General features: G+C 43.8%; 1 protein-coding gene and 1 long non-coding RNA gene across 4 annotated transcripts in view; one reads left to right on the forward strand and one right to left on the reverse strand.

The window, feature by feature from the left end:
• Nucleotides 1–2,451: 2,451 nt before the first annotated feature.
• Nucleotides 2,452–25,460, forward strand: part of pkn2 (protein kinase N2) — a 50,485-nt gene continuing 27,476 nt past the window's right edge. The window contains exons 1-3 of one of the 3 annotated variants that reach the window (XM_020710772.2): nucleotides 2,452–3,079; nucleotides 21,571–21,735; nucleotides 25,252–25,387. In XM_020710772.2, coding sequence (XP_020566431.1) covers nucleotides 21,640–21,735; nucleotides 25,252–25,387 — 232 coding nt within the window. In that variant the 5' untranslated portion in view covers nucleotides 2,452–3,079; nucleotides 21,571–21,639. The other 2 variants (XM_004078725.4, XM_011486119.2) reach the window with 2 other exon arrangements.
• Nucleotides 18,743–25,258, reverse strand: LOC105356115. Its single transcript, XR_910365.3, has 4 exons — nucleotides 25,119–25,258; nucleotides 23,689–25,006; nucleotides 21,546–21,726; nucleotides 18,743–19,990 (listed from the first exon to the last, which is right to left on the reverse strand). It is a non-coding gene; the product is annotated as an uncharacterized LOC105356115 (long non-coding RNA).

A 25,460-nucleotide genomic window follows, 5' to 3' on the forward strand; every position in this document is an offset into this window, starting at 1 on the left:
GTGAAGCACAAAGAGGTCACAGACTTTCTGCAGTCAGTAGCCACAGAGCTCCAAACGTCATGTGACCTTCAGATTACAAGTCCAGCACGCAGAGAGCTTCATGGAATGGGTTTCCATGGTGAGCAGCTGCATCAGAGCCACACATCACCAAGTGCAATGCATAGCATTGATGCAATGGTGGAAAGCACGCCGCCACTGGACTCTAGAGCAGTGCAGACGCCTTCTCTGGAGGGATGGATCACACTGTTACATTTGGCAATTTGATGGACGAGTCTGGGTTTGGAGGTTGCCAGGACAACGGTACATTTGGGGCCCCATTGTGCAGAGTGTGAAATTTGGTGGAGGAGGTGTTATGGTGTGGGCTTGTTTATCAGGACTTGGCCCCTTAGTTCCAGTGAAAGGAACTCTGAATGCTTCAGGATACCAAAACATTTTGGACAATTCCATGCTCCCAAACCTGTGGGAACCGTTTGGAGCATCTCCTTCCTCTTTCAACATGACTGTGCACCAGTGACCAAAGCAAGGTCCATGAAGACATGGAGGACAGACTGGTGTGGGTGAACTGGACTGATCTGCACAGAGTCCTGACCTGAACCCCATAGAACCCCATTGGGATGAATTAGAGCAGAGACTGAGAGTCAGGTCTTCTCCACCAACATCAGTCTGTGACCTCACCAATGACCTTTTGGAAGAATGGTCCAAAACTATTAGAAACTCTCCTCAACCTCATGGACAGCCTTCCCAAAGAGTTGAAGCTGTAATAAACTATGTTACAAAAGTTTCGGCTCACCTGCCTTGACTGACACATGAACAGAAGTGCCGTCCCATTCCTAGATGTGGCTCCACCTTTTGCAGCGATTACAGCTCCAACTCTTCCTCAGCTTTGGCACTTCAGTTCATATGCGAGTCGAGGTGAGCCAATACATTTGGTGATATAGTGTATGAGTCTTCACTGCTGCATGAAACTGAACTTGATAGGAACCAAAACCTTTGGAACCGAGCAGTTCAGGATGGACGGACTCCAACCTGCAGGGGGAGACAGAGCTCCTCCCTTTTCCCAGGATCTCAGAGTGACGTAAGCATTTCTCACAGACAGTCTTTAGCATGGAACTGTAAACCGGGTTTGTTTGTCAGGTCATTGCTGTCTGTCCCTCACACTGATGCTGGGAGGGACCGACAGCATTGGGCAGAGGCTGGAGCAGATGATCATCAGCATCTTCAGGTGCTGGACTCACCCCAGTCATCTCTGATGGTTCTGTTCACAGCTGGACCACAATCTGGACCACAAACACCGACTCAACACCTCCACTGCTTACCCTGTTAAGGAGTTTGTTTGCATTTTTCTGAACAAAAACATACATTTGCTATATAACACATGAAAACGATGATGAATATTCAAGAAAATAAAATTTAAAAGTATTTTACTTGACATGACACATATTTTAAGGTAACTGATTATTGTTGCTCTACTACATTTATGTAAGTCTTCTCTCTACTTGGACTCCAAAGTCAGCTAATGAGCATTAGTCTACTTATTCATAATTGACATTTTTGTTCTGATTTATTAGCCTGAGTTTGCCAGAGGTAAAAACTCTGGCCAGTGTCTTTGTGGCCTCTGCTGTGGTCTGTTTGGTTCCTGCATCTGTTCATCTCCACGACAAACATGAAAGAATTGTGGGGAAAACATAAAAGGAAAGACATTCTCGTGCTTGAGTTCCTTTAAACTTTTTTGAAAAGTAATGACCCTTATTAAGGAAAAGTGGCTTGGAAGTTACTGCTCGTCTCCTCTGAGAAGGATCTTTGTTCATCTATCCATTTCCCAAACTCTCTTGGTCCCTTTTGGGGTCACATGGTTACCCAGCCGTTGTAGGGAGAAGGCGGAGCTTCAACTGAACAGTTCTCCAGTCCATCCCAGGATCACACAAACTCTCACATTCACACTTGGAGACAATTAAGACTCACCAGAGCGTGGTTTTGGACTTGGAGAAAAGCACGTGTGCATAATGAGAACATGCAAGCACCACACAGAAAGGACTGATTGGAACCAGGGCCTTCTCACTGTGCGTGCTGGAAAACACTCAAATTCATCAAATCAGAAAGGAGAGGAGGTCCTGCGCTTCCTTTATGGTCCCCTTTACTGACCATCCTCTCTGAAAGGACTCATCTTAATCCTGTCTTTTTGTGATCACAACACTAAACACAAAGACATAACATTTTAAACCCAAGCTGCACGTACACAACGCTTGAGCAAGATTATCAAACATGCTGTGATTATATATTTGTTCAAAAATTGCTCTTGCACAAACATAAAATAATATTTAAATATAAGTAACCGTTTATTCGTTTTTTTTGTGAGGTTACATGAAATTGTCTTTTAATAAACTGGAGGGAAAAACAACTACCAAGGCAAGTTTTTAAAATAGAGTGTAGTTTATTTTGAAAACTGAGAAGTACATGGTGATTTTCTAAAATCCTCTTTTCATGGGCCAATTTGTGTAAAAGTGGTTGGAATCAAACAGTGGGCCCTGAATCTTCATTCTAATGTTTGATTTTTGAATGGAAAAGTGGAAATTCAATCTTCCATGCTGTTGTTTTTTTTTTATTTGTAATTGGGAAAGGGTCTGAAGGTCATCACCTTTCAGGTGTCATCACCTGTTTTTAACAGGTGGGCTTGTCTGGAGACGTTAAACATTTAGCATCACGTTCAAATACTTAAACATAAACCTGTGAGGTTAATCTGAAAGTTGAATGTCACTAAATGATGAACTTTCAGCCTTTGGGGAGGCAGGACGCCGCTGTTGGTTCCCCCAGACCACCAACTGGACCTCAGAATCAGAACTTTCTGAGGGTCCAGATAAGGATCCAAACAAACGTCGCGTGAAAGTTTCTCCGCGTGGGTTTTCAGCCTCTGATGTGGACTCGCGCGTGACAGTTCCACACCTTTTGACTTGAATCAATCCAATGCGCCTTCGATCCGTGATCGATACTCGATCCGAAACGGGCCACGGAGGACCCGGACGGCTTTTCTGGACCGGCAGGCAAAGCTGGATCCCAGCACGGGAATGATTTCAGTCGGAAGGTATGAGCTCGGTTCTGGTCACGTGCGCGGTTCCGCGGGGCCGGGCCCGGAGCAGTGCAGCAGTGGGAGCCTCCGCGGCGCTGCTGCTCTGGGCGGACTCTAACCAACGCCTCTTTCTCCTGTCGGGACACATTCTCGGCTGACTTTTTCCGAGCCCGCGCGGGCGGCGTGATGTGAGCGCGCGGCGGGAGGCAATGCTCGGGACGTGGCCGCTGCTTCGCTCGGAATAGCTGCGTGTTTTCGGGGAACCTTAAAGCCAGGCTGGTCGTCGGACTCCCGCCGCCCCCCTCCTGCTTCCCCGTAGGATTTGATTCAAAGGCGAAAAAGCAAGATGGCCGCCGACTCCGTGCAGGTAGGAAAAGTTGACAACTGTTGCGAAAAGTGCGCAAACTTGTCCCGCGCGGTCACGGCGGGGTTCTGGCACTGGTTCCGTGGTTAAACTGGGTCTCCGGTCGCTTCTGGAGCAGTTCTTGAGTCCAGGTTCTGAAAACGATCCCACAGACGGTCGGGGATCTTCCCGGGATCGGGGCCTGGGAAAAACAGTCCTCCCAAATTCTGGAGTTTCCTCTCAAACTCCCGGTCCCAGCAGCGGAACATCCGAACCATGCCGCGTGCATCGGGTAAACGTAGTCACTAGTTTAACATGGGTTCAGACAGTCTGAATTACAATTTATAAATGTGTGTGGAAAAGAAAACGGTGCAACCGAAAAAGCGATGCGGACCAGATGTGTTTGGAAAAGTTCTGGTCCCCAAAGAACCGGGTTCTGCTGTCCCGGAGAAGCTGGTCACGTTTACGCACGCAGAGTCCCAGTCCATGTGGGTTAACGTGGGTCAAGCTGAGCCTCGAAGCATGTCCCGTCTGAGGAGCTGCAGTCAGTCAGGTGTGGAGGTTGTTGTGGTCCTGGTCCAGCCAAAGACAGCAGGATTTTCCATGTGGTCTTGGTCCAGTCAGAGGCGGCAGGATCTTCTGTGTGGTCCTGGTCCAGTCAGAGGCGGCAGGATCTTCTGTATGGTCCTGGTCCAGTCAGAGGCAGCAGGATCTTCTGTGTGGTCCTGGTCCGGTCAGAGGCGGCAGGATCTTCTGTGTGGTCCTGGTCCGGTCAGAAGCGGCAGGATCCTCCGTGTGGTCGTGGTCCGGTCAGAGGCAGCAGGTCCTCCGTTTGGTCCTGGTCCGGTCAGAGGCAGCAGGATCCTCCATGTGGTCTTAGTCCGGTCAGAGGGGGTAGGATCCTCCATGAGGTCTTGGTTCGGTCAGAGGAGCCTGGATCCTCCACGTGGTCTTAGTCCGGTCAGAGGCAGCAGGTCCTCCATGTGGTCTTAGTCCGGTCAGAGGGGGTAGGATCCTCCATGAGGTCTTGGTTCGGTCAGAGGAGCCTGGATCCTCCACGTGGTCTTAGTCTGGTCAGAGGAGCCAGGATCCTCCATGTGGCTCCTCTCTCTGACCGGACGGGCATTCTTCAAGTTTTACAGTCATCAGCTGACCTCTGCTTCAAACCCTTTGACCTTTTCCGTTTTTACCTGCTGAAACAGGTAAACGCACACCTGAGGTGGCCTTACCTGAAGCTGCAGGCCTCTCAGCTGTCACTTCCCTCATTCAGAACTCTGGGGCTCATTTTTGGACTGGTGGTGTTCTGTGTTCATAGGATGTATCAGACCTTTTTGGTTAGGAATGTCTGAATCTTCCCTTGGTTGATCTCACTGCAGGTCATTTGATAAGGTGGCTTATTTCGCATATACTGAACTTAAGAATATTCTTAGCGATTATCTTCCCGGGTAAAATCATTTCGTCTCTCAGTACCTCATTCAGACGAGTCTCCATGTTTCTGAAGGCTGGTAGAGTCACCACCCCAGACCATCCCTGACTTCCTATATTTGACCTCCACTTGTCCTGCAGTCTCTCGCTGGGTTCTGACCCACCTCCAGCCTTTCTTTAGACATCAGGGCCATTCTGGCAGGCCTACTGTTAGCCCTGATGCAGTCCTGACGGCCTCCAGAGGATGTGGAGCTGGTCTGTGGAGAACTTCTGTCCTCAGACGTAGACTCTTTTGTTTTCTAATCTTTTGCCAGTCAGTGTTCAGTGGGTGACAAGCAAACAATGACAGAGAGAAATTGATCTAAAAGTGGTGGAGGAAAGGGTGTGGATTAAAAAACACTCACAGGAAAACTTGACAGGCTTTTGAAAAGCTCGGAGAGTGGCTGCTCTACTCTGCTCTACTACTATTTTAAAAAGCAGTTTGGCCCTGTGAAAACGAGATGTTGTGAATCACGCGTGACCAAAGATTTTGGTTGAGTACCTCCGGCATCAGGCTGTTTGTACCTCAGTGCAGTGGTAGTGATGCTGGGGGGTTTATTGGCTGCACTCGACAAAATCCCATTAGAAGACAGAAATTCCACTTGAATGTAACAATTTCGTCTTTTGTTTTCACTGCACTGGTGAAGGACAGAGAATCATATTTTATACCTGCGTTTTACACCCACATTAGTTGGCAGTAAGGCTGAATCATTTAAAAGAATGCAATATCAATTCATCAAATCTATAAAGAGTCTCTTGTTAAAGGGCCTATATCATACAAAATCAACTTTTTGAGCTTTTAAGTGTATAATAATGTTCATTCCTCACTATAAACAACCCCAAAGTGGTATTTTGATCCATTCATGCATTTCTTAGTATTCCTCTAAAAACCTGCTCTCTGAGCACAAGCTCCTCCCCATCCACCCAAAAAGGAGTGGGTTCTCACATTGTGATGTCACAATGTGAGGACCCGCCCCTTCCAGGAAGAGTCTGTGCTGCAAGCCCCGCCCCCAGGCTAACACACACACATACACTTTCTCAGTGGAGCTAGCTGTGATCGATTAAAAGCTTTAATATTCTTTAAACAATATGAACACCCATCTTTGTAAAAGTTCGGATGATGTTTGTTTTCATGGGAGAAACACAGACATACTGCTGAGGCCGACTATGTGATGTCATAAAAGGGCGGCACCCACAAGGAGAGAAAGGCGGAGCCTCAGAGATTGAGGGATTTTATTTCAGGGTAGGAAAAAAGTCTGTGAGAATAACTCATGTTTCATGAAAAAATTGTTCTTTAGTGCGCCAAAGGTAATATATGATAATATATATGGATATAGTTAACTGTTTAAGAAAAGCAGGATATTGGCCCTTTAATTTAAATACTACTAAAGTTTTGAGAAAAATATTTTTCGAATGGAAATGCCAAAAATGAAGAAATTGAATTGTGTTGACACAAATAGAATAGTGTAAATGTGAATTGAAACCAGATCAATTGGTGTTAGTGTTTGGGGTATCATGGCGGACCATGAAGTGTAATGCTGAATTCATGCTGAACGCCATTGAGGCGGCGGGTTATACAGTTAAATTAATATATAGATGTAGCGAGATGTCCTGTGGTGTGGTGGGAGCTGCCTGTGCAGCCCAATCTGTGGACAAATGGCACGTTTCGGGCGGCGTTATGAAATGTATACAGTACAAATTTTCCTAAATTAGAAAATCTGCTTTAAGGCCCGCACACACCGGGACGAATTTCGCTCGCGATATTCGCCGACGTTTAACGCCTGGTCACTAAACAAAGGGCACCAATGTGAGTGTGCACACCGACGCGAAAAACGCCACGCGTAAAAGCGTCATTTTTAAAAAAAACGCTCGGGTTTGTTTTTTTGGTTTGACGCGCCGCGTCAAAATCTATACGACCAATGAGAACGGCGCTTTTGCACACGTGTCTGGAGCTTCTGAAGTTACAGTAAAACACAACTTGGGGGCGCTCAAACACACAAACTGTCTTGCTGAGCACACATACGTCACGGCGAAGAAGATATTTGCCAAGTAGCGTCTACACTAGGGTTGGCCGATGTCCCCTAAATTGGCCGTTGACGATGTTTGCTGTCAACCATCGGGATGGACGATGACATCGTCGGGGGGGGGGGGGGGGGGGGGGGGGATTAATGACTAATCCGCGATGATCCAGTATAAACTGAGGGAAGTGACTTTACAAAAAAAGTAACAAACAAAATAGAAAAGAAGTAGTCCGCTCCCGCACTTAACTAGTGAAGTGGACCGGCGGAGCGCGGTCTTACAGCTTTGTGTTTGATGAGAAGGGAGGGGGGGTGCTTTGTTACATGAGCGGTATGTGTGGAAGATTTAAGACTGTGATCCGTCCCGCAGCTCTAGGGGGTACGAGCTACCGAACTCAAAACCGGGTCTAAAAGTGTGTGTCTGAGCACAGCTCGGATCGTCAGCACACACAGGGGTTTGAGCTTCAAAGCAGAAATGTCGGTCAGTCCTTAGAAAACATTCAAACAATGACGTGGATTTGTGTTTCCAGTTGTGTCCCGACTAAATAAAGGCTGATGTTATTCCCACATGTTTACGTGCAGCGCCACCCAAAGCTAACGTTGTTAGCCCGTGTTAGCATACTGCTAATCCTGGCTTCTTTCCAACTCTGTTCAGAAAAAGCACTGACCACACGGATTAAAATTCAAATGATGAGGGAACAGGTGTTTTCAAACCCTACTGCGCATGTGCGAATGATTTATTTTGACCGAAAGTGTGACCTTAGTGAACGTTTTTATATTCTGAAAACATTTTTCTGGGCCCATGTACACGGTTGGATTCTAATCCGATCATTGATCCCATCAAGAAATTTTGTACATGTAACCGCGGCTTATGGTGTTGACTCGCAACGTGGCGGGGCGTGGCATCACGATGGTGTCTCTCCTTCGGGATGTCAGTCACCCATCACGATGGACGATGATATTGTCCATCGGCACAACCCTAGTCTACACTGCCGCGAAGACATAAGACGAAGAAGATGCACTCACTGACGGACATTCTAAAATATCCCCGAAAACGATCATGATACATTTTCAGCTCTTCTACCAGACGATAAAACTCCCCATGTTCTTCTCTTCTCGTAACTATGGGATGTACCCAAAATCTGCGTCTTTTCCGGCGTCTTTCATCATTCAACAGAACAATAATTTCTTCATCGCTGGAACTGGAGCTGGAGCTACTGGTGCTGGAAATATTCATGTTTTCTTTGTATGATTCTGACAAGCGCGTAAATACCTGCTCTCTTCTTCTGAGTGAAAAGCGACTTTAAGAAGCGTAAAGTTGCGCAGCGCCACCTTGTGTACAGGGGTATTTCTGTTTTACATTAAGCGCCATCTAATGTCAGGGAATGAAATTGCATGTTCGCTCGGCTCATCGTCAGCGAAAATCGCCTGGGTGTGAACACAAAAAACGTGTTGAAAAACGCTGGCGAATAGCGGCTGGCGAATATTCGTCCTGGTGTGTACGGGTCTTTACAACAGCCATTCAGGAACTTTGTAGTGACGTGCTGATGATGTGATCAGTGGGTGGAGTCCAAAACCAACATGTAGGAGAAGCCCTCTATTCTTGTTTTGTGGTGAAATCTGCAGACCAAAGTCATCAAACTGGACCGCAGTCAGATTGAAATGCCGTTCAAAGCGGTGACAGGAGGCACCAGCAAGTTCGTCCTCATTCATTTCAATGTAAAACACTCATGAAAAACATTCCAGTCTGATTTCAAACAGCCTGTTTCAGCTCTATCACTACCGGATTGCAAGGACATTTGAATAAAGCTCCTCATTTTATTTAGTTTGACTTGAAATGTGCTCTCCATCAGGGGCATTCTCTTTAAATTGACAGGTAAAACCATCCATTTAGATCTAGTGTTGGGCGTGTTCCAACTACTAACAGGCTTGTTAGTCCTGCCTACCTGCGCACTTTCACAATTAAGTTGATCTCAAATCCAACAGAGATGGCATTTTAAATGTGTTTCAAAACAAACCAGAAGGTCACTTTCCCCTTGCGTAAATTACCCGTGTTGGCATGGTCTGTGTTTTTGATTTTTCACATTTTTAGACTTTTATTTACACAGATAAACTCCACTGAGGGTTGTCTTGTGCAGCTACACACTCACGTGTTGATTCTGTGCTCTTCCACTGAAACAAATAGATCAAGGGCCTTGCTCAAGGGCAGTTCCATGAAAGAACCGGGGTGGGACAAATTCTGCAGGGCATCATGTCAGCAGACACCCTTCAGCTGTGGGATCGTATCACTAACCTCTCGTGGTTTTATTCTGCTTGTTATTGATTCTCATTTTAAGGTGCATAAAAAAACCTGTTTAAGTCTTGTTTATTGGAATAAATGGATGAAGTTGTCTGTGATCCTACCTTAAAATATAGTTGAAAAGCTTCAGTTGTTTTAAAAAAAAATTAAGACTTTACCTATGCTAATGATGCTTGTAACGTATTAAATAAAATCCGGCTGTTCTTCTGCTGCAGGTTTTAAACGACTCCTAACAAGCATTTAGTTTTAAAAAAATATATAAATATAAACTTTGTACTAATATAAAGAAGCAGCATGTTGTCATGACTAGACAGTTTTTTTTCTTTTCTTCTTATTTTGCTGTGGGTACATTTGGCCACTTAGTGTCCTCACTTTTTGTTTTTCTTTAATAGCAGAAAGCCTTAAGCTCTGAATTTTGGTCATCAAATTTCACCAACACAGAACTGTCCGTTTCTCATTCTTCTGTTGATTTTCAAACATCTTTTATGCTGTAGTGTCTGCAGGTGGTAGTCCACCGTTGATTTGCCTGCATATTAACGAGTCACGACAATAGTTCCACTAATAAATGTAAAACGATTAGTTATTGAATTTTTTGCTTCAATAATGCATGTCGTGTTCACAGTTGGGCTGGGTTTATCTTTATCGTCCATGTTATGCGAGAAGTTTAGGGGTTTCTGGAGCGGTGTTGTTCAGTTCAATTCAATTTTATTTTATAGCCCAAATTCACACAACAGTCGTCTCAATGGGCTTCGTACTGGTAATTGTAAAGTGAACATAAAATCATAAGGATGATGAATACATATAATTCAATAGGAACATTTTAAACTGAACTAACACTAGACAGACTAAACTAAACTGGCATCCCTGCCCTTAGATCCTCCTCTGTAAAGAAAAACTCCTAAAAGAACAGAATCCAGAAAAAACTAAGAAACCTTAGGGGTGTCCACATGAAGGAGGGATCCTCCCCCAGGATGGACAGGTGATGTACCTGAACTCTTAGAGAAGAATTAACTTATCTAACTCTACAACGACATGTTTAAAAAGTCCAGCAGATGAGCTTCATCCAGATGAAGTTGGGGGACGGCTGAGGTCACCAGACAAGCCAGAGGCTCAACTGTGTATCATCAGTATAACAGTGAAAATTAATGCTGTGTTTCCTAAGGGTAGCATGTAAAGCATATACAGGATGGGTCCTAAAACTAAGCCCTGTGGGACTCCGTAGCTAAGGTTTGATATTGGTCTATAGTTGGCCAGGTTGCTGGGATCTAAACTGGGATTTTTCAGAAGAGGTTTAACAGCTGCATGTTTAAAAGACTGTGGCACATAACCCGTTTTCCAGAGAGGTACTTATCGTTAATACGGAACCATTAATTAGGGGGAAGGTTTCTTTAAAAGGCCTAGTGGGAATTGGGTCTAACAGACAATTTGAGGTTTTAGAGGACATAACTGATTTTATTTCCGCTAGATCCACAGCAGTGAAGCAGTCCAACATTATAGAAGTTTCTATGGATGCTTTCACTTCTACCACTTCAGTCTGCTCTGGGCTGATAGTAGGAATACCTTGATTCGGCTTATGTCTAATATTTGAGATTTTACTATCAAAAAATGTAAGAAAATCATCAGAGCTGAGAAAAGCAGGAATATGTGGTTCTACCGAGCTCTGACTGCAAGTTAATCTAGCAATTGTACTAAAAAGAAATCTTGGATTATTTCCATTCTCTGATATTAAGGTTGAATAGTACTGGGTTCTAGCTCTACGCAGAATCCTTTTTTATAATTTAATAGGCTATGTTTCCAGGTATTCAGAGACTGCTCTGAACCAGAGCAGCGCCATTCTCTTTCCAACTTACGGGTTACTTGTTTAAGAGAACGTGTTTTTAGGAAGGACACTCAGCTGGCTGATCTCTATACCATGGGTTAAAACAAGGTCCAGGGTGTGCTTATGACAGTGAGTGGGTTCATTTACATTTTGGGTGAAACCAACATGATCTAATAAGCATTTCCTTGACAGTCACTGGGGTCATCAACATGAATATTAAAATCCCCTAATATTATAGTTTGATCAGAATCTAAAACAGTAGTCGATAGGAAGTCTGAAAACTCAGTTAAAAATACTGAATACGGACCAGGGGGGGGGAAATAAATAATTACAAATAAAACAGGTTTTTGAGTCTTCCTGTTTGGGGGATTTATAAACAATATGATGCTTTCGAAGGTATTATAAACATGTTTAACTTTAGTGCAGAGAAGTAAGCTGGACTTTGATATTACTGCCAGACCACCTCCTTTCCTTGCAATCCTGGATTTCTGATAGTTAGCATAGGTTGGGGGGGGGGGGGGGGGGGTGCTTCATTCAGTCTAACATAGTCATCCTGTTGGAGCCAAGTTTCTGTTAAGGCTAGCAAAATAAGTTTGTCATCATTAATTAACTCATTGACTAAGAGGGACTTAGAGGAAATGGATCGAATGTTCAATAAACCACATTTAATGACATTATAATTCTGCTTGTTACTGAGAGTACTGGTGTCTGTCACTTTAAGGTTTCTGTGTCTCACTCCTTTCACTTGTCTTTCAGCACATACGGTGAAGCTATGGACTGCTTGACTTTCCCTGCATGGGTTTTGCACCGGCACTAACCCTAAGGGAGGCTCAGAGGACAGTTTTACACTGCTGCTCTGCGCCCGGGTCTCGTCTCTGGGTTGTCAGGCACGACTAAAGCTAGCAGAAATGTTCCTAGAAAGAAGAGCGGCACCGTCCAGAGTAGGATGGACGCCTTCTCTCCGCATGAGACCGGGCTTCCCCCAAGACGCGCTCCAAATATCCACAAAACCAACAGTTAACCCAGTTAAACCAGCGGTTAAATGATGAAAACCGGCTGAACATTTCATCACTGACTAAGTTCGGCAGGGGACCAGAGACAATTACAGTCTCTGACATCGACTTAGCAAGTTTACACACCGAAGCTACATTTAACTTAAAAACCTCTGATTGTCTCCGTCGGGCGTCGTTACCGCCTGCGTGAATCACGACTCAATGGAACCTGGACTTGAGTTAACAGAGCTAACATCCTAAGGTTTCCCTCGATGTCACCAACTCTGCCCCCGGATAACACCTGACTGTAGCCGCTGGGAGCTCCACGTGTCTAACTATAGAGGAGCCGATAACCAGAGTTGAGGGTTCAGCGGGTGTGTCCCTGAGGGGGGAGAACCTATTACTAACGTGAAGTCTCGGGTGCTCTAAGTTTTTGCGTTTATCTACTATGCTTACTCCCCACCAGTACAAACCCGTTCTGTGTGTTTCCCGGCTTTTGGAAAGGTACTGGAGTGCTAACTGGGTTAGCACTGGTAGCGCGGCCCGCTTTACAAGTAACGACCTGGCTAGTCGGCTTAGCTTCCACTGTGCTGAGCCGCGACTCTAACTGCTCTAGCCTGGCCTCCAAGTCTAACATAAGACTACACTTTACACACCTACCGCTATCTTCATTGAAGGAGGCAGGATCCTTACTAAACATATGGCACATGGGGCAGGAGAGAGGGGTGAAATCAGAAGTAATAATAGCGTTGCTAAATGCTAAGCTAAGGATAGCGGTGTTTAGCCACATGGAAGCGGTTTACTTTGCAAACTTAGAATAAAGTGAACAACAAGCGGTTGATACAATAGTGTATTTACTACTTACTGTATACTAAAGATGCTAAATGTGAATGTGAATACTAAACCAGATAACACTCAAGTTATAGTAATCAGGCTAATACCAAACAGGAGCAAACAGTCAGGCAACGATCAGGCACTGGATTACGCTCACCTGGAAATGACGTCACAGGAAGTCTTTGTTGTTGGGAGATTTTTGGTTTGGTCAGTAAAATTCTTATAAAAGACTGTTGGCTACCTTTAATGCGATAAGCACCAGTATAATTCAGGTTCCACTTGAAGAACTTAGACCAAATTCATTCTGTTTTGTCCACTCATTAAGAAGAGGATTAATAATGCAGTGGTCACTGCTGGTAATAATTATATAAGTGACTACATCTGAAGCATTGAGGAAACTGTCATTATGTAGAGACTGATAGTTAAGAATGACCAGATAGCTGCTGCTCCAACAGAGGAGGCGTCATTAATCTAGTGTCTCACAGCGATGTATGTTTGTGATCTCGTGCTGCTATTTTTGACCACAGTGGCACACGAGGCCACAGCCCACGCTTTCTGCCGGCAAAGAAAGGCTCAGTGTCAGGTTGTAAACAGAGATAAGTCTTACTCTAAAAAAGCAAAGGGCTTGGCCTTTTAAAGCTGGAGCTTGGCAAAAGGCCTCTGCTTTTCCATTGTCTTACTGTCTGAATGTGGGGTACTTGATGCCTTCTCTCAGCACAGCCGTTGGCCGTTCTGTGCTGACAGCACCACCAAGGCTTTGGCTGCCTGTTGTTCCATTCATGAACTCTTTTTACTGTGAGTGCCCAGGTACAGACGGGGGAGCTGTGCACTCCTGTTGGCTGTGAGATCAGTCATGACTTACAGAACCACTGTTCTGCTACGAGTCCAGGGACCAGCGCCGTGGCTGTCAGGCTGGACCGTACTAGAGGAATCCCAGCTACCACACTTCTACTATGGAGCAGGGTGGACTCTGCTACGCCCAACCTAGCCTAGCTTCTTTGAAAAAACTCTACACCCCCATGGAAACTTTGGGGGTGAAGGTTGCTTTGCTGTGACAAATCAACAGGTATTTTGGTAGAGATTTTAATGCCAGATGCCCACACAACCCTGTATTTTATCCAGGCTGGGGACCAGCACAGGGAGACTCAGACTTGAGACCTCTTCTGGCTACAAAGTTAGGTCTTGCCCAACAACCCACACTGGAAACTCTTATCGCTTTAGTCAAATTGTTGTGAATCAGGAGCAGAAAACTTGTCATTGTTTGGATCTAAACTGAACTGCTGGATAGCTACGATATTGCTGCTGTTTTTGTTGCACTGCTAATGTTAGGTTGGGGTTGTGAGGGTCTGTAAGCTAGCAAGAGAGTCTAAATGAAGAGATGATGGGAAAGGAAAGAAGACTTACTCCGCACCAACAGTCCCATCCATAACTCAGAGGTGAATTTCTAATGAAGTCCTGCTGCTCTTCAGAAACTATGTCCTAGGAAACGAAACAAATTTTTGATTCAGTCTAAAACAGCATCATTATGATTAAAAAAAGCACTGGAAACACTTCTACAAAACAGCAAAAGATGATCGGAGTGGGACTTAAACCAAAAATCCTTTTAAGAAAAAAAACTGTTACCTCGGTTATTGCAGGAGTTGCGTTCTAAAAATAACCTAGGGTAGGTGAATTTATGTTTTACTTTGATTATAAAAGTGTTAAGACTGTAACCCATCAGTCACTACACACTTTACACTTTCCTCAGACATTTTCACACTTCTTTTTTTTTAACTTTCAAAATTCCAACTTTAATAAAAAACAAATCCAGTAACCAAAGATCCGCTCACGACTGAAGATCTATGTACGTACACTTGAATGCATTCTGTGGCATGAGGAACATTGACTGACAATAGCCAATCAGAACGCAGAGCACAATGCACTGTGAAAACAAAGCATGCACAGTTGCACTAACAAAATTCAAACAGCAAATGTGCAGAATGTAACAGCGACACAGCGAGGGAACACTGTATTCAACTAAACATCCTCCGACAAAGTTGCATTCCCTCTTTCTCTGTAGTGAACTTTGAACTGAGTGGAGGCACAGAAACAAGCATGCCATCATTTGTTGGGTCTTTTTTAGTGGGAGGGGAAACATTTGCTTACAATTCTTGGTCGTTTGTTCTCTGAACCTAATAAGTCAAGTTCTTGGCATGACGTCTTTCCCCACAGGAACCAAAACATTCAGGAATAGAATTAGACCTGTGAGTGAAGGAGCGACTGTCGCATGTACGGCTGCAACAAGCAGTGTTCCAGAGGAACGTAAGATATGCAATTAAAAAAATTTGTCAAATTAACCATACTATTTTAGTTTGCAGATGACAAGTTTGTGTTCTGTGCCACAGTCATTCAAATATCCTCTTACTGTTTAACCCGTTTGTTCATGTTGAATGAAGGCAAAGTTCTGGCAGGTCTTTAAACCTTTTCATATTCATTGCTCAGACCGGCCTTTCTTGGAATTGGTTGAACAGGTTCGACGGTGAAGTAGAAGCTTTTCCATGTTCTTGTGCCGCTATTGCAACACTGCGTGAACACATCTACAGTGCAAACAGGTTTGTAGGGCAGTGAGATGAGGGGCAGACGGCCCTCCCAAACCCTCCCCCACCCACCAAAGGATGACCTCTTTCCTACCCATGAATCATCGGGGGAGCCTCTGGAGCAGGATGTGTGCAGAAGGGGGATTGGTTTTTAAAGGGCTCCAGGAGAAAAAGACTCTTCTTGGGAAATCCTTAAAAAATTATGTTCAATGTTGATGCAAATTATGCATTTGTGCCTTTGAGGCCATGTTCTAGTTTATGGAACACAAAGACAGTAATGTACGTGAACCAATGTGATGAAACTCCCCGGGTTTGACGATAGTTTCTGTTGAGGTGGAGCGACTGATCCTGCTATCTGTGGTATCAGACAGTCCCTCCTATACTAGAGGAGGAGCTTTGACCTCAAAGGATGGCTCCTTTGACCTCACTTTGGGTGGACTGAGTGAGCCAGGCCCAAGCTGGGTTACAGAGGTGGTCCAGGGCTCAGTTTGGTCGACTCTGGAGCGGTATGATTGCTGACCGTGCTCAGGCACGTTTTTCTGACAGAATGGAAGCTAAAACGTCTAATCTTGACTCTGAAAGGCTTCTGTTTTCTAAATGTCCACAATTTTTTTTCATTTATTGGTTTATATCATTTTTATTCATAATGGTAAATGGCGTGTATACTTATATAGCCCTTTTCTACCTTCCTCCCAAAGCGCTTAACAGTCACAGTCCCATTCACCCATTCCCACACTTGAGAAACGCTGGCGCCAACCTTCCACCAGGTTCCTTGTCTTGCCCAAGGACACGTGCGATAGGTGGAAGATGGGAATCGAACCTGCAACCTTACGATCAGGGGTCGACCGCCCTACCACTGCACCACGGCCTCCCTTAATAATGAATGTATTAATATTGGAACGCATTTTAATCTTCTGGGCACACTGAGAAGCAATGCCTAGTGTCTCGTTTTTACACAGACTTGACTGTAACATGAGGTTAGGTTGAAAAAGATAGGAAGCATTGTGAGAAGTGGATTAATGAGGGTAAAAGGGGACTGATTGAACCAAAGTGCCACTTTGGTGAATTGTCTGTCATTCATAAAATGAGGTGGTGGGGGGGAGGTTGAGGATCAGGTTCTACTATAAAGCCTTTTCATTTTCAATAGAAATCTTAAACGACGGGAGCCTGCAGGGACACAGCAACAACCATAGACCCAAGAAAATACCTCCTTTTTTTATTTTTGATCTCTCTTTTTATTAAATATTTTTTATTAAAAAGCTACAAAGTAATTTTACTGCACTATCATTTTAACCAGGACAAGAAAGTAAACTGGTTTATCTTTCTGTATCACAGACATGTTTGATACTTTACACAATTTCAAGGCATTCAAAGTCAGAAAGCCTAAAGCTGTTGCCGCGCTCCTCCCAAATACTGTGGAGTTCACTTAAGGTCAGCATCACTTTCTTTCTCAACTCTAGCTTGTAGTTTTTCATTTTCAAAGTGGTTCTGCACTAAAAACACAAAAACCTTTACTTCTACATCTATTTGCGACTCCTTCAGGGGTAACAAACTGCTTTACAATTAAAGAAGGGTCAAAATTAGGCAAATGAACAACAAATATTCAAAAACTGTAAAATTACAAGACGCAACCAGCAGTAAAATACATACAAGATTAGAACACAAGAACATGAATACAAGAAAATAAAAATGCCAACAACTACTGAGTTTTAAAGCCGTTCTAAAAAGGTAAGTTTTTAGTTTAAATTTGTTCAGGTCAGATTTCAGGCGCAGTGCTGGAGGAATATTATTCCATAATGTAGGGTCGGCGGTGGAAAAGGCGGGTCACCCTGATGTTCCTGTGGTGACCCGGCACATCCAGCAGATATTGGTTGACAGTTAAGAGCTCGGTCAAGTAAACTGGAACAAGACCATGAAGAGCTTTAAACACAGACAGTCACATTTAAACAGAATTCTAAAATGAACAGGGAGCCGGTGAAGTGAACCGAGTACCGGAGTGGTGTTCATGCTTGTCGCAGTTGACCAACTGGATTACTGTGATGTTGCGGGCTGAGGGGCAGTACTGCAAGTTCTTTCTCTTGCATATTCAGCGACCTAGCTTGATTTTAGATTATGGATGACATAACTCTGACTTTGCTCTGTGTCTGTGGGAAACAGACAGGTGCAGCGGTAGGGCGGTCGACCCATGATTGTAAGATTGCAGGTTCGATTCCCGCCTTGCACGCCCATGTGTCGAAGTGTCCTTGGGCAAGACACTGAACCCCACCCTGCCTCTGGTGGGAGGTTGGCGCCAGTGTTCGGCAGCGGAGCCGCCATCAGTGTGTGAATGTGTGTGTGCACGGGTGAATGGAACTGTTACTGTAAAGCGCTTTGGGCCTTCAGAAGAAGGTAGAAAGCGCTATATAAGCATACGCCATTTACCATTCTCTGCAAGCACCACAGGTGAACCAGCTAAGCAACGAAGCTCACACTGAACTGGGTCTTTCTATATCAGAAAAACACAAGTGGGAGCAGTGGCCGAGCAAACGCCACTCTTCCCGTCTCCTACCCGTGTTTTTTTTCAAGATGAGAGGGAAGCACAGGCATGTTTTTAGTGAGAAGTTTAGAGAGAATTTCCCCAGAAGAAGGGAAAGGGAAATTTGTTTTAGAAAATTCCAACATGGTGTCACATAGTAATGGGCGGAGCCTGTTTAAAAGCTCCAGGGGATCAGCAATTACTCACAAGGTAACGCTCAACTGTTTAAACTGCAAAAACCTGATTTAAGTAACCGCATAATAATGCTTAAGAGTGGGTTGTGGCTGGAGATTTGTACTTTCAGCTGTTGTCGTTTTAGAGCTCTTGAGCTTAAAGTCCTACTCTGACTATCTTTTGATCTATTTCCAAAGCGTTTCCAGTGGTCTCTTCTTTATCATGATGCCGTTTTTAGGCAAAAAGTTTTAAAAACTTGTGTCATTTTCTAGGACAAAGTTTCTGCAGAGCAGCAGGAGTTCATTAGAAATTCACCTCTGAGTTGGTGGTGGGACTGCTGGTGCAAAGTAAACTTTCCTGCATTTCCCATCATCCCGTTGTTTATCCTCTCTCTTGCTATCTTACAGCCCTCACAACCCACACTTAACATTAGTGGTGCAACAAAAACAGCAGCAATTTCAGATCTATCCATCCGTCCAGTTCTGATCCAGATTCCAGCTCAGACCAGGAACACAAAGACCTTCATGGATCTGTTTGTCTGCAGGTGGATGATCAGTATGGAGCAGAGCAGGGAGACTTTGGCCCCGCCCATTGCAGTTTTAAACTGCAGCTTTTTATCTGTTCATGATTTGAATAAAGAAAAACTCAGAAATTAGGTTTTAATCTTAATTTTCATTACAGATGTCCTCTTATTATCAGAAAAAGGCTACAAGAACATGTTAAAAACACTAAAAACACCATTTTCATTGGAGTGGGTCTTTAAGATGAAGGAACATGTTGCAGCTCCGTCTATTTTCCAGTTTCTACACAACCTCCTCAGAAGCTTAACTGGAAAACCTGTTTCCGTTTTTGCTAATTGGGGGTAGCATTACATACTGGAAGGCCACTTTGAAAAGCAGTTTTTATGAAAATTCTTCGGGATTAGTTTGGGGCGCTCCAGATAGGTTAGAAACAAATTAAGTAAAGATTGTATAGATTACATTAGATATCCAACCAAAAGTTTGTTTTGCAAAATATCCCTGACATCCAATGGCGTCATGGTGAAGTAGGCATTTTGAGGGGATTATTAGCAATAAGGAGAAAATACAGTGTGATGTTATAATTCAGAAGACACAGCCCAACTGTTAATCTTATAAGTAACCACAAGGTGGCAGTACAGTTTTGTTATCTTTTTGTTAGTAGAAAATGTCGAACGAAGGAAGTGTGTGGTCTGGTTAAAATAATTTCTACCGGATCCAAGAAATCACTAATAGGAGTTCTGTTTCTACGACTTGCGGTAAAAGAAGCAAAGACTTCAACGTGTTATGTGCTATACCTGGCCACGTGGTGGCGCTATTGAGCTGATTTTGCTTTAGTTGAAGTAGAATATTTCAAAGTTACTGGTCACCAAATGACATAACATTGGCTTCAGTAGTTTTTTAGATACAGACAATCAAAATTTGGTCCCATTTTTCTCCTCTTGAGGGAGAAGATTTTTTTAAAACGTATAAATAATAACCCGTAATGACAGATGGTACATAAAGTTATGACACAATTTTAACAACAAGCTTTTTAAACTGGCTGGTTGCATGTTGATGGTTGACGTAACAATGAATCCAACAATCAGGTAAAATACTGGTTTCTTCCTGAAATCCATCTGAAAGTCTGGGTGGATTTGTCGTGTCCGATACTTCGGCGTGTCTCCTCCTTGGACTGTGAGTTGTGGTGATAAGAGAGCAGGTAGTAGTTTTGTGTGGGCGTTGTTTTTAACCTGCCGGTAATTTTAGCCCGCTCTCTCCTTGGAGCGAGATTAGGTCCCATTCTGGACCGCTCTGACCTCACAGGGGGGAGAGGCTAAGAGGGATTTGGCTGTCGCTGCTCAGACGGTTTATCTTCCTGTTTGTGTCAATGGTCTGTGGGAGAAAAAGGCAGGACACGAAAGCCATTAGCGAGCAGAAGGAAGGACTGAGACTTTGGAGCGAGCTTTGGCTGGCGGCGCTGCAGCCTCATCTTCCTGATGAAGGACACAGTTTCTTCTGTGGGAGCATTCGGTGTAAAAACAGGACAGCTTGCTAGCAGAACATGCGAGGACTTGTTTGTTCAACTGATTTAGAGATGGATTTGGCTGAAACGGAGGAAGTTGTGGTACGAAATAGCAGTTAGTGAAATCTAGAGCTTTATCCTGCGTGTCATGAGGAAAGCCGGATAATTTGAACCTAAATGTGGCTTTGGGTTGGCCCATTGCCGCGTCTGCAATGAACCTAGACGGCTCTCGTGTTTTCGAAGTGTTGCTATGACTTGTTTGTATGATTAGGAAATAGTTTCCATAGAGTTTCCTGGTTCATGTTGATCCTCTAAGTTGAACAGAAAATGACATTTAAAAACGTGAATTTCATCAGGATATTTCAGAAAGTGAAAGCCTCCGTGTGGTGAATGTGAACTCTTGCATGGAATCAGTTTCAACCCAATGAACATGCTGATCCATGTTCTAATGACATGGAGTGTTGTCCTAAAGGTCTAGCCAGAGGTAAAGCTGACATCTTTCTCAACATGTTATTCTATCAGACTGTGTTAAAACAAAGAACCGCCGTGAATTCCGGATGAGCTCTAAAGCTCCGGCGTTCAGGAAGTGTCTCCTAATCCCTCTTAAATGAAGGTGATGGCTTTAATGATGCAGGTCAGTGACTGACAGCTCCAGTGAAACCAGCATGTGAGGATTCAGGCTCAGGTTTTTAACACGCAACTATGCTGGAAACACGCACAAGACACGGACCGCCCAATCAGTCTCATTATCTCCAGATCTCTTTGTTTGTTTGTTTTTGGCAAATTTACAGTCCGAATTTGTATTTCCTTAAGTCCAAATGGTAGAAAGGAAGAAGTAGGATGATTTAAGATGCTATGATTATATTATGGTCTGGAACGTACAGTGAATAGTTTGCTTTATTCTAAATAAATGTGTAAACTTAAAGGCAGCTCTGCGGCTGCAGGAGCACGTCTCCCTCAGCTGCTTTAAAGCGAAGCTTTCTGAGTGTCACTGAAGAGTTCACGTCATTTCTCCAGCTGATGGGACTGATTTGGATGTTTTGTCGGCGGCTCTTGGCCAGGTCTCTCTTGAAAAAGAGATCTGATCTCTTCTTGACTTCATGCCCAGATAAAAGTTCCACTTAAAAGCCGGTATTCAGACAGAATGATGATTGACAGGACACTAGAAGGACAATCCTGGCCCGTCTTTAGGTTGACCAGCTTATCACTAAACATTTAATATAGAATTTTTTGTCATTGTTTTTACTGCAAAAACGTACTCTAACCATGTTATTTAGTGTTCATTTATTGAATGCAGCTCTGGGTTTGGCGTATACAAAAAAAGAAGCTGAAGATGAGTTTGCTCATCTGGATGTAACTCCAGCTTACAGCCGCTCCAGTGGAGGACTCACATTCACCACAGGAGTCAATGAACGAAGGACTTACCCTCTACTGTCATGCTGTCCTCCAGGGGGATGCCAGGGGCCAGCTGGTGGCAGAGCGACTCGGCCTGGGTCAGAACCTGGACTTGTCTGACTCCATGGTCCAGCAGAAGCTGGACGAGATCAAAGAGCAGATCCGCCGGGAGATCCGCAAAGAGCTCAAAATCAAAGAAGGTGCTGAGAACCTGCGCAAGGTAAGAAGATGAACATTTATTTGTTTTGAAAATCTATTTTGAAAAGCGATTTACAGGTTTGTTCCTTGTAACGACTGTGATAAATGCACTGTTCAGCTCCTCCAGGACTCCTGCGACAAGCTGGCGATCGGTGCAAGGTGTACCCACCTGCACCTGTTTGGATACACCTGGGTGCACCCAGCAGGTGCCAGGTTAGACTCCAGCAGCCCCATGACTGTCTATGGAAGCAATTCTGTTGCATAATTAAAAATAAAAGTCAAAACCAGAAATGCTTTTTCATTTTCAAAATGTAACTGCATCAAAGGACTCAAAATTCAAATGAAAAAGCAATCCGCCAAAATGCTTTTCATTTCTACTTAAAAACCGCTTATTCTTTGTCATAATTAAACGAAAATGCAAAGAGGGGATTGCATTTTAATTTCAACATCCACCCTGCGAACATTGTCTCAATATTCATTTCGAGAAAGCATTTCCAGCGAGGAGGCGGGGCGATGACGTCACTGCTTTCTCTGTGTGTCCGTCTGGTAAGAGACACACCAGGAGCAGTGGAGCTTTGTGTTAGCGCCAGAGACGAGAGCTTTGTGATGGTTGTGAACTTCTGATGATTTTACACAGTTTCTCAGGACTACGCAGCAGCATGTCTGCCTTCTGTGGTCCTCCTTGGGACGCACCGCGGACAAGGTTTTGTTCTTCGGACTGGCAGCAGCCGCATTCGTTCGCATAGCGGAGCGCGAAGCTCCAGATCATGATCGCCGAAGGCCGAAATGCTGCCACGATCTGAGAAACCATCATATGAATTTGTGTTTCCAGTGGTGTCCAGAACAAAATAAATGCTGATGTAATTCACACAAATTTACAAATTTATTTGCAGCTTTGCGCTGATTTTGCTGTTTATGACAGCTGGAGCCCCATCAACAGACAGCAGATTTCACCGTGCTAACGTTTGCTGGTTGGACCAACACTCACTCAGCATGAAGCTGCAGGAGACTATCTTCATAATGTGCTTTTATTACAGTTATGATTATATTTAAGGGTCTGCTCTGCTCGATCATAATGTTTTAAAATCCGTGCGGCAGACGACGCTGAAGTTGGCCTCCGATTCACAGCTTCTGCTTCGCAAGGGCACTGAAGGAACATTCCGCTGCATTAAGATCACCTAAAACCGAGTCCTGTTCTCAAACCGCTGGACCTGGACTGCTCAAACCTGGATTCCTGGATCTTAATGCGAAAAATGCAGCACGAATCTTCCTTTATAAGTGCCCTCGCGAATCGGAAGCTTTGGGAATATGTGGGAATTACATCAGCATTTATTTTTGTTCTGGACACCACTGGAAACACAAATTCATTTGATGGTCTCTCAGATCGCAGCAGCATTTCCGCCTTCAGCGATCATGATCAAGTGCTTCGCGCTCCGCTATGCAAAGGCAGCTGGCGGTCCGAAGAACAAAACTTTGTCCGCGGTGCGTCAGGAGGAGGACCACAGAAGGCAGACGTGCTGCTACGTAGTCGCTGGAAATGCTTTCTCCAAATGAATATTGAGACAATGTTCGCAGGGTGGATGTTGAAATTAAAATGCAATCCCCTCTTTGCATTTTCATTTTAATTATGACACAGAGTAAGCGGTTTTTAAGTATAAAATGAAAAAGCATTTTGAAGGATTGCTTTTTCATTTTAATTTTGAGTCAAAAAATGCAGCTTCATTTTGAAAGTGAAAAAGCATTTCTGGTTTTGACTTTTATTTTTAATTATGCTACAAAATCGCTTCCATAACAGTCAGAGGAATGAAGCGGGTTAAGAAAATGGATGGATGGAGTTCCTCCAGGATTTTATGAGACAGTGGTCCCTCATTTATGGGGCGCTACATTCTTACATTGCCACCTCAAACTGTCAAAGGTCAAACCTTCATCGAAAAATAAGTCCAGTTTTAAAGAATGAAAACAAAGATCCGCTCACTTTTGAAGATTCGTAGTTACTTGGAAAACAGAACGCATCCTGTATAGGAGACACCAGCCAATCAGAGTGCAGAACACAACGCACTGTAAAAAGAATCATGTAAAGATGCACAAAAAAATTCAGTGAAGTAGCAATAATGCTAAAGGTGAACTTTTACATTTACAGTTTATGCAATTATGTTATAATAATGACTTTATTAACAGGTGGAGTTATAAGTGTTTAGTCCAAGTGATTTTTCTATTTGACACAGTTTTTTTTTCATCATTTTCTTCTGTGTTGAATGATACGTTTAATTTCAGACTCAAAGCACCGAAGAGAAAACTGGACGTTGAGATGAAATACAATTAGATAAATAAATAATAAAAGAAAACAGAATTAATGCTAAGTATATTTACATTTTTGGTTCAAACATAAGAAAAATGAATCAATCCTCAGTGTGTCAACATCTTTTTTTATAGTTACAATTGATCTTTTCAACCTATAATGTTGGTAATTTAGGTGTAAATGCATTAAGAACGCTGCTATTGGGATCATGCTGTAGATTTACAGATGCTGTTAACCAATCATGAAGAAAGAGATCACTGAGATCAATGAGGAGTTTTGTCAGTGCTGCTTACTACCTCAGAAATCCTAAAAACACCCCAAAAATCGTGAAGGAACGGAACTATTGTCAGCCATCATCTTCCCACAGTCTTTATAATGAATGCAGTACATAATATTATGGGGTGTTCTGTATCTGAGCAGGGAAACTGGTCATAAATAAACCCCCAGTGCTTCCATATACTTGATGAAAATGTCAGCTAAAGTGTCACTTTTGGTTTAATCATCAGCCTCACAGGGATTTGTTTTTTTTTAATGCCGCAGTGCCAACATAAATGTAATATTGTATTAGGTCTGTTCTACTCACCTGAACGCCTTTCTGATTTTGTAAAAACGAAAATAAAATAAAGGAAAAATAAATAAATAAACATAATTTGAGAAAAAAAAACGAGTTTGTTTTTAAAAAAAATAAAAAAAGTTCATCCTGTTAAGCTGTCATCAAGCAGAGGCTTCCAACCTGTTGGAATCTGACAGAAAGTTTAGTTGTCGTTCACTTGAAACAGGTGCTTGTGTCGAATGAAAGCATCAAACTGTATTCACCTTAGTTGGAGCAGACCCCTGTGTCCGCTCATGAACGCTCACGTTTTCCCTGCGGTGCGTTCAGAACCACTGACAGAACCTTATTGGCTCAGCACTCCTCCTTTACGTTTGGGCTCCTCCAATAACCACCAGTTTAGTGGGAGGATTAGCATTTTCCGGGGTTTTATCTTCTGGGTGGCTGAAAAGATGAACTGCATCAGATTGCTGACGCCACAGTGCCGCTGGCTGCTTCTGGACCGCCTCTGTTTCAGCGCCGCCAGCACTCTGAATGGGTCAGGGCCTAAACTCACCAGCCTTTAAAGGAATGTGACGGACACATCATTTGTGGTCCTCCGAGTCAGCAGCCAGACAGTTGTGTATCGATGAGTCCTTCCCACTAGAAGCTGTTCTTCTCTCATGTCCACATTTCTCTGCCCCCCTCAGGTCACCACAGACAAGAAGAGTCTGGCTTATGTCGACAACATGCTGAAAAAGTCTAACAAGAAGGTTGAGGAGCTTCATCAGGAGCTCCAGGAGCTGAACGCCCATATTGTGGTCAAAGACCCAGAAGAACGACTAGGTAACTACAGAACCAGGAGGACTGAGTCCGTGTGTGTGTGTGGTGGGGGGGGGGTCATTTCTGTCCGCTCAGT

This window comes from Oryzias latipes, chromosome 17 (genome assembly GCF_002234675.1).
Source record: "Oryzias latipes chromosome 17, ASM223467v1".
NCBI classification, from domain to species: domain Eukaryota; kingdom Metazoa; phylum Chordata; class Actinopteri; order Beloniformes; family Adrianichthyidae; genus Oryzias; species Oryzias latipes.